The sequence below is a fragment of the Lactuca virosa genome, chromosome 9 (genome assembly GCF_052849685.1).
Source record: "Lactuca virosa cultivar CGN04683 chromosome 9, Lactuca_virosa_CGN04683_v6, whole genome shotgun sequence".
In the NCBI taxonomy this organism is placed as follows: domain Eukaryota; kingdom Viridiplantae; phylum Streptophyta; class Magnoliopsida; order Asterales; family Asteraceae; genus Lactuca; species Lactuca virosa.
In genome coordinates this window covers 168886971-168896502 of record NC_136434.1, presented here as the reverse complement: position 1 = coordinate 168896502, position 9532 = coordinate 168886971, and the positions used below count along the sequence as shown (strand labels likewise).

The following is a 9532-nucleotide window of genomic DNA, read 5'->3' as shown; positions in this document are numbered from 1 at the left end:
CTTCAAGGCTTTCTCCAGGGATTTCTTTCTTCAATTAGTAAGTATCTTCATCATTCACATAATTATTAAACTCCATTCTACTCAAATCATTGATATCTTACACAAGTTCCATCTTATTCGGTGTTAGATTCTCGAATCATCAAGACATCTTCTTAGTGTTCTTGGGTTGAACACTTCCTCTCTCTCACTTTCATCTACTGAAACCACATAAGGTGAGTTCATACCCCTACATTTACATGTTTTTCTTGAGTTTTAAGGGGGGAATACAAGTAAAATCATCAAGAACACAATTAAACTTTTTCTAACAGATTACATCAGAAAAGATGGACTTTAATCACAGACTGTTTTGGTCAACTTAAATATTTTAGTTTTCAAAACTGTTCCAGGTGCAAGTAGTTCAGACTCTTAGCTTTAAAATGGCTACTTGCACATCTCCATATGATGTTTCTACAATTTATGGTGATTTTTACAAAACTGCCTGTCATTTCAAAGGCAAACCCGGACCAGTCTGTGATTATGAACATTTTCACCTCTGTTAGAGATCACTAAAAATCATGATAAAATTTACGAACAAACTAGAATCATATTCCAAACTCTCAAAATTTGCGGATTTGGATTTAGAGCTTTGATGATTTTTATATAAATTTTCTAAGAACAGTAACAGAAACTGTATTCAACGAAAAGTTGCTGTTAATTTCATTTCACCTTGTAACATGTTGAGCAAGGTGTATATCTTTATGTAATTATATGTTATTGCAATATATGACATTTTATCTTAATATTTAGACATACATCAGTTTACAAATGGATTTGGACATATAAAATATAAAGAATAACAAGTGATTATAATCAAAGTACAACCGATACATTCAAACATTTAATAAACTATTTTGAATATAGTTTGCATACATTACTACGTACTACCCTTGGTTGATAAACTATAATAGGTATAGTTTATGATACATTACATAACACATACATTTAAAAAGGGTACATTTATACAAAGGATATTTTCATTAAGCAAGGTACGGCCATACGGTACCAAGTTTTCATAACACGTAATTCCGTTAATGACTTTGTGAGACATTTACTTCAAATTACCATTAAGTCCTGTATTGTAACCAGAGTCTCCTTGAGGGAGAGCGTGATACTTGTGTATAGATCTATATTGGGTTTGACAAACCCACACCTAAACTGCATGCAACAGTTAGACCGATAGGTCTGGGGTGACAAATGTCATAACATTTCTGACGCCTGAAGAACGTCGTTTTAGGCAACCTTGGTCATAGTATGGTTATAATAAACTCACATAAAGTATTAATAAACATTGGAATTTACGGGAACTTCATTAAAATTTAACGAGTTTATGTCGATTTAAACTTGCATTGTTTTACTATAAATATGATAAATTACTTGTACATTTCGGTCTTTGGGTTTTAAGACTACATTTACACATTAAGGAAAATATTGGATTTTCTAACACAAATACTACTTTTACAAACGAAAGGCTTTTAATAATACCAAACAAAAGCTTATGAACTCACCAACCTTTGTGTTGACACTTTTTCAAACAACTTGTATTCTCAGGAAATCATTAAACAGGTAATCAAGTGCTTTTGAGGATGGGACGCTAAGGCGTCTACTACTTCATATTTTGTCAACATATTGTAATTGATTCGTAAACATGTAATTCATACAATGATGTAACTTTTTCAATTATATATATGTTGGTTGTGTTTGCTTGAATTACTATTACAATTGTTGTTATGATACTATACATGAAGTCCTCCACCCCCGGACGTTTCCACCATCCTTGGTTTGGGGGTGTGACAATATCCAACATATGTATCCATACATAAACTTGGTCCAAAATGGATTATAAGCCCAACACATATAAATATCACTAATTACCATAATTAGTCCCCATAGATTTAATTAGTCTCTTTTGATCACAAAATTAATCCCAAATTAATTCTTGATCAATACTAATTAAAACATATGATTTCATATTAATATATTATAGCTTATAATATATTAATAAATCATATACAACCTCTTCTCTCAAAAGTCCATCCTAACAAATTGTCCTGATGATATGCAACCCAAATGGACCATGCTACTCTCGGGTCGAATACATACCAATAATAGTTATGGGCTTACACACCTAATCCAACACAAATATCCCGTAACTCAGACAAGAATCTCAGAATCCTCCCAACGTGACTGCCTCTATCCATCTCGAAGCCTCATACCGATATACCACTGGATACCCCAACTGTTCTGAATTAGTCCTGACTCTCGGTCTGGAAACAATGCACTTAACACACACTTCGTCTCTGACTCCTCGACCAGCCTCCCATCACCGAAATCATCATGGAATCAAGAGACCTCACTCTCACAGCCGATGCACAATGTAGACAACGAGGGCCACCGCCCTATATACTCCTATTGATCACTTGAAACTGCTGCTAAAAGCATGCCTCCCCAAAAAGGCACCTCCCTGTTCTCTTCCATCATAGACCCACAAATGACTTTCTCATGGTATAAGAAATACCTCACAGCAAACATACTGCCCAAAATACTCTGGTTAAAAGGTTGCAACCCTATGCTACCCCACAGGGTTTACCCCCATACTCTGAAAACCGGAAGCTCGTCATCTCTTTTGCTTCTCCTAGGAAACGGGGACAACACAACTCTTGCCACAGAAGATGACACCTCATCCTTCAGTCGATTGCTCAACTCAGACCGCGATCCTCCAATAAGCATCATCTCTACTCATCCCTGAGTCTTGCGACTCCAACTGGAATCTCACCAAATATCTCTTGGACACTAACTCGATTTCCCCCCTCAAGGTATGATCTATTGAGACTTGTTCAACATGGCCCTCAGGCCCCACACTCTATCACATCTGATCCCAGTCTAATCAATCACAACTGGATAACTGGTAAAACCAAAAGCACTAACCGCCACGATTCATGGTACTCGAACCATGAAATCATCTCTTGATCTGTTGCGAATCATGGTACCCGAACCATGCTATCTCCTCTCAATCTGCTAAGAATCATGGTACCCGAACCATGTTATCTCTTCTCAATCTGCTATGAATCATGGTATCCGAACCATGTTATCCCCTTTTAATCTGCTACTTAGAACCTCTGGAATTCTCCCTGTTTTGAGTACGGGTCCTCTGCTTTCAGTAGTACAGACCCATACTACTTGCCACATCTACCCATACTTTCCACATGGATCGTACCAGATTTCCTAAGTAGCTGCTCAACCTTCCCGATCACCAATCCCGTTGAACCTGGTCGCTCCCCAGCGAATACTCTCCTTTATTAGCGTACCCATCTGACTAAGGTCACTCCCTAGGCTCTTCCTAGGTTCTCACACTTCTCTGCCATCAGTTGCTGAAGAACTCCTTATGATGCCAACCATCTACCTCCTGAATATCGTCATATTCACTTAGTAGCTGACTCCCATCATTAAGAGTTCCACAAAGCACGAAGTAAGTAGCATTCGGGCATCGAATAATCTCCACCAGCACGTAAAACCACTCTAGGTTACACTCTATTTGCTCTACTCATACTCAAAAGGTACCACTAAACTCAAGCAACCCTACCTCTCGCGGGTATCTCACTACTCCCTCAGTAGACTCCTCAATTTCTCATCTAGGTATCTCTCCTAGATTACTCCTCTACTCAAAGTTCTCTTTAAAAGATTCCTGCTGGATACCCTTACTCCTCACATACTCAAAGCACATCACATATAACAACAATTCCTAGGCTAAGGCATCACAAATCAGGCAACTCTAGCCCTAAAATATGAAATACCTAGCCTATCTTCTAGCATGCATCACTAATATCTTAATAATAACTAATAACACAAATAAGTAAGGGTATTTTGGGAAATCACCGTTCGGGCTCTGACTGATTGTACATACTGCTCTATTCTCGTTTTTCTCTTAGAAACCCTTGCTGGTTTTTGAAAAATCATTTCTTTTGAAAATTTCTCTCAAACCCTTAGTTTGAGTTCAGAAATACCCGAAGGCGCATCCGAATCCCTCAAACCAAGGCTCTGATACCAACTTGTAACACCATAAATTTTCAAATAAAATTTTCATTTAAAATTACATAATTCTCATAACACATTTCACAAAATCTCGTTTATTTAATTACAAATCTGAACTCCATAATTGTTTGATTAAAATCCAGGATCCTCAAAACATAACTCTCTCACTGGTGTGTACAATCAAGCCGATGCCTTCCCGTGATCTTGAGAAAAACCTGAAACGCATAACACATAACATGGTAAGAACGAAGCTTAGTGAGTTCCCCAAAATACCACACATATCTCGTTAGCCTCTCATGACTATACTCAGATAAGACCCTCCGGTCAATGTGTCTCAGTGGGACCCTCCGGTCCCATAACTCGGGTGGACCCTCCGGTCCTAACTCAGCAAACTTAGAATGATACACAACATAAATCACATAGACATAATGCAGTATATCACAGTTAAGCACAATAAACATCTCAATCACACAAAGGTACCACTCATGGTAAGTATAGTGAGAAGACTCACCTTGCAAGCAAGCAAGCAAATAACCTCTTACCCGAATCTCGAACTAGCCTCCGCCTATCACAAAGGATGAATATCTCTAATTAATACTCTTTTCACGACTATAATAACCGAAGGTTATTATTTCTCTCTCTAACTCTTGAAGTGGATAAAAGACCATTTTACCCATCCATAGTCTCCATTACTCATGATTGACCCAACTCTAAAGTCAACAAAAGTCAACTCGAGTCAACAGTCCATGTTTGACCCGACTCGCCGAGTGCACCCATGTGACTCGTCGAGTCCACTTGTTTCCTCATAAGTCTCCGCGAAGGTCCAGCTCAGCTCGTCGAGTTGATCCCCAACTCGCCGAGTTATCGCATGATCAAGCTCATCGGGACAAACCCTCACCGACTCGTCGAGTCAGGCCATGGACTCGGCGAGTCCCTTCGATCTGATTTCTCATACAGACGATTTAAGGCAGATCTATCACTCCAAACACTAGATCTACCATCCTAAGGCTCGATTGACACGTAAAGATTCGATCTTTACACTCATGCATGGTGGTTTTGCTCCAATCTATCAATACATGTTCTCATAAGGTGTTAAACACCATACTCCTCATATGGATGAATAAAGTTGGGACTTTTGGGCTCTAGGGACCTCACAAGGTCCAGATCTGAGGTTTAAACCTCTAGATAACTTAGTATTCTCGAAGTCCCAAATAATATGTGATGAAAACCCTAACTTCTCAACTCATGAGATCTAACCAAATAAAGGGGAAAGATTCAAGCTTTTTACCTTCTTCTTGAATCTCTGGACGAAATGGTCTGAACCCCAACAACTCCTTCTTGTTTCTTGCTGAACAAACTCCCCTTCCTCCTCAAAGATACACTAAAATCCTTCAAGGTTAGCTTGGAGACTCTCTTAGCTCACTACACTCGTTTAGGGTTTCACACAGAAGGGTTAGGCAGAAATGGGGGCATAAGTTCCCTTATATAGGCCCCAACCCCGGGAAATTAGGGTTTCTCTGCCCAGCACCTACTCGGCGGGTCGGCTCTCTGACTCGTAGAGTCCATTCATTAATCCCACGCGGACAACTCGACTCTACTCGACGAGTTGGACTCACAACTCGTCGAGTCCCTCCATAAATCTCAAAATTACTCACACAATAATATACCTGAAAGTCTGAATGTTACAACAAAGATGAGCAAATTAACATAGATGAAAGAGGGAAGTACATGGAGCCTTCGGTGGTGGGATATCGGTTATAAACCCAGATTCATGGAAATCAGAACCTTCATCGTCTTATTCTCTGTTTTCAACTGTTGATCTGAACCTGATAAGTATCGATAAATGGTGGTGAAGGTCGGTGAATGGGGTTGTGGAATAGTTTCTGCTTCGATTTTCTTGTGAGAATAAAATATGAATACGATTTTAGAGGATGGTGCTGGTGAATCCTATGAACTTCATCGCCCCATCCAGTTCCAGAAATCCAGAAATCGAATATGGTTTCAAAAATTGTTCATCTTTAGATCTTGAAGCTCTATATATTTATCTTTCCCTTTCATCATTGATGATTTAGATCTCGGGTGAAGAACAGAACCAAGCATGAACGATATTGTGTTTCCAGATTTGCTAAAGTGAGTTTCTTGGTTTTGATAAAGTAGGTTTTCTTGATTTGACTCCGTTCTTGGAAGGAGAGAGAGAGAGAGAGAGAGAGAGAGAGAGAGAGAGAGAGAGAGAGAGAGAGAGAGAGAGAGAGAGAGAGAGAGAGAGAGAGAGAGAGGTGGGGTCCCCTCTTTATTTGTTTTTAGTTTTAAAAATTTAAATAAAAGGAAAAATGTTTAAGAAAATAGAAAAACAAATTAAAAGAATAGATTAGTCTTTTCAAGTTTAAGAGAGACTAATTTCACAAACAAAATACCTTAAAAAGACCATGGAGAAAAAATAAAAAAAAGCTAAGTTTGGATTAAACCTCGAAAAAAATACATATTACATAAACCATTTTTACAGTTTTGTCTAAACTAAATCTGTAGCTTTTGATAAAATAAAGAGGTCATTTACATAATTTTGTATATACATATTTTAAGATTTAATATGATTAGAAACATCAAGGGGTGTAACCTTCAACTTGTTAGTGTAATTTATCTAAAGGGAAAAGGATAAAGTCGTCAACTAAGGCATATTCTTTTACGTGACGTCAGAAAAAATCCTATTAAATATATATTTTTTCATGGTTTTTTATATAATATTTATATTGCCTCTATGTTTAATTATTTGTACACAAAATTATATTTATAATCCAATCACCAGGGATACGAATAGAATACTCATAAGAAAAATCGGTGACTCCGTCTCTTTTCTCTGTCACTTCCGCATTTCGTACCAGCATAAATTTATCTAAACAAACACAGATCCCATTTTCTCCTCCACCGACTTCCCTCCGACCGATCTCTCCGACTCCTTCACCGTCATCGGAGGTGAGTTCTTGATTCAATCGCTCTTCCTTGTCACCAGTATGTATTTAATTTCAACAACTTCGTCTATTGATTACGTTCATCTATAAACCCTAATGTTTTCAGTACGTATCGTTATATCTATCTGTGATTAGAGGTTACGGTTTGTAAATAGCGATGGAGAACTACAGATCTGCGTTTTAGATGTTAGATGCGCCTTTTTGGTTATGATTTGATGTTAATTTTTGTTGCCGTGGTGGATGAGAATACCTCGCCTGAAGCTAGAAGATGTAACTGATTTAATCTCGAGTTATTCGTAGGAAATTTCTTAAAGAAACTCAAGTTTCAGCACTAACCAATGATTATTTAGGAACATCACTACGAAAGATGCATCGTTTTCTTCGATATATAGCATGATAAAGTGCATTTTTCATGATCAAGAGTTAGTTCTAGTGACTTACTCGTACATTTCAATGTAGCTTGACAATATTAACTCGAGTGAACCCTAGTTTCATTAAAGCAAACCAGCAATGATAACTGGCATAAGGTTCAAAATCTACGTGCGACTTTAATTTTTGAACTGCATTTACTGTTTTTAAGAGCAATTTCTTATAAATTTGGGTATACCTTGGCTTCTAGACATCTAAACTAGGTGTTCTTCTTTTGATTTGTATTGTATATGGGATGTGTAGGGTTCTGAGGCTAAATTTCCATGGAGGGTGTTGGAGGTGGTGATGGTACCTCTGCTGCATCTTTGGATCAATGGAGGCAGTTTTCAAGGCTTTTCCAGATTTACCTGGATAAAACTACCCCACATGCAGTTTATAGATGGATTGGGACTGCAGCTTTAGTGTTTCTTTATGCACTCAGAGTTTATTATATTCAAGGGTTTTACATTGTTAGCTATGGTCTTGGAATCTACATACTGAACTTGTTGATTGGGTTTCTATCACCACTTGTTGACCCTGAACTGGAACCTTCTGATGGTCCCCTGCTACCTACAAAAGGCTCAGATGAATTCAAGCCTTTCATCCGACGGCTACCTGAGTTCAAGTTCTGGTAATATTTTCACCCTTTCTTATTCCTCCTCCTCTTCTCCTCCCTCTCTATCTTTGTGTGTGTATCCTTTTATTTTTCTTTTGTGGTAAATAAGTTTAGTGTTACAGCTGATTCTTACTTACTTGATATGGTCATCTAATAAGTTTAGTGTTACAGCTGATTCTTACTTACAAGACTCTCAAGTAATTAATCTTGTTTTAATGAATTTACAGGTATGCCATCACAAAGGCTTTCATCATATCATTCTTGATGACCTTCTTCTCCATGTTTGATGTTCCTGTTTTTTGGCCAATACTACTTTGTTATTGGTTTGTGCTCTTTGCCCTTACAATGAAACGCCAAATCATGCACATGGTCAAATACAGATATGTCCCTTTCAATATTGGAAAACAGGTAAAATATCTAAATTTTTATTACAGCATCTTACTTTGGTTAGATTTGTCAAAGTATATTGTTGTAATAAGAAACAAATCGAAAGTACAATGCTATAATATGCAATGATCTTAATGGGTGATTGTTTGTGATATGCAACAGAAATATGGTGGTAAGAAATCCTCAGCAGGTAGTAGCAGCAGTGGCTCACGTGCAGACTGAAGGGTAGAATGGGGAAAAAAGGAGGAAAGTATGATGTAGAAGAAGAAAGAAACAAGATAATGGAGTGAAAAAAAGGGTAATAGGTGTAGATTTATATAATATGATATGATAAGATTCTATTCTTAATGTACAAACATGGGAGTATTCGTGTGTTGCTTCATTTACATATGCTCTTGTTTTTTGGTATTAAAAATTGATCACGCCTTCTCTTGTTAGGTCCTTTTGTGATATCTCGATTTATTTTTGTAAAAAATTTCAGTTTTTAACAGATGATCAGTAAAGTGTTATAGTTGTTCAATTTAGGCTGCTAAGGGCTATTAAAAGAGAACCGGTTTTTTGGTAATCATGGAATATAGCCCTATATGTTGATGTGTATGTTAAACAAACTATATTATGAAAAAAAGGTCTGAAATGAAAAACAGTTGCAATCTCCTTGATATCAATTATAATTTCTGGAATTACGGAAATAAAATTAGTTATTATATAGTTATTTGTTAATAATGTTAATAAGTGTCCTATATTTTGTTTCTATACATATTTCTACTCGTTAGATTAAAATTTAGATTAAAATAAGTGTCAAAATCAAGAGATGAAAATTAAAAAATAGAGTAAATTACACGAATGGTCCCTATGGTTTGGGGTAAGTTGTGCGCTTAATCCCTAATTTATTTTTTTAACTCGGAAAGTCTCTACTGTTTGTTTTTGTTATGCACTTGGTCCCTAGTGTTTGTTTTTGTTACGCGTTTGATCTCTGTCTTATCTAAAAATACTATTATTTAAATATGGAAAAATGGTGGGGTAGGTATGGTAATGTGAGGGGGTGGGGTTAGGGGTGTGTTTATTTAAATAAATTAAAAAATCAAGG

At 37.0% G+C, this 9532-nt stretch overlaps 1 protein-coding gene across 1 annotated transcript; it reads left to right on the top strand.

The window, feature by feature from the left end:
* The first annotated feature begins 6899 nt into the window (after positions 1 to 6899).
* Positions 6900 to 8965, top strand: LOC145138306 (protein RER1B-like). Its single transcript, XM_079072408.1, has 4 exons — positions 6900 to 7038; positions 7707 to 8073; positions 8286 to 8466; positions 8608 to 8965. Exons 2-4 carry the CDS (start codon positions 7727 to 7729, stop codon positions 8665 to 8667), a joined length of 588 nt encoding a protein of 195 aa, XP_078928534.1. The 5' UTR covers positions 6900 to 7038; positions 7707 to 7726; the 3' UTR covers positions 8668 to 8965.
* The last annotated feature ends 567 nt before the right edge of the window (positions 8966 to 9532 follow it).

Bases quoted from the DNA above. Each gene is read 5' to 3' on its own strand.
- LOC145138306 (XM_079072408.1), top strand. From the start codon at position 7,727: ATGGAGGGTGTTGGAGGTGGTGATGGTACCTCTGCTGCATCTTTGGAT. The intron at 8,074-8,285 runs GTAATATTTTCA...ATGAATTTACAG, and splicing joins CTACCTGAGTTCAAGTTCTG to GTATGCCATCACAAAGGCTT. The intron at 8,467-8,607 runs GTAAAATATCTA...GATATGCAACAG, and splicing joins CTTTCAATATTGGAAAACAG to AAATATGGTGGTAAGAAATC.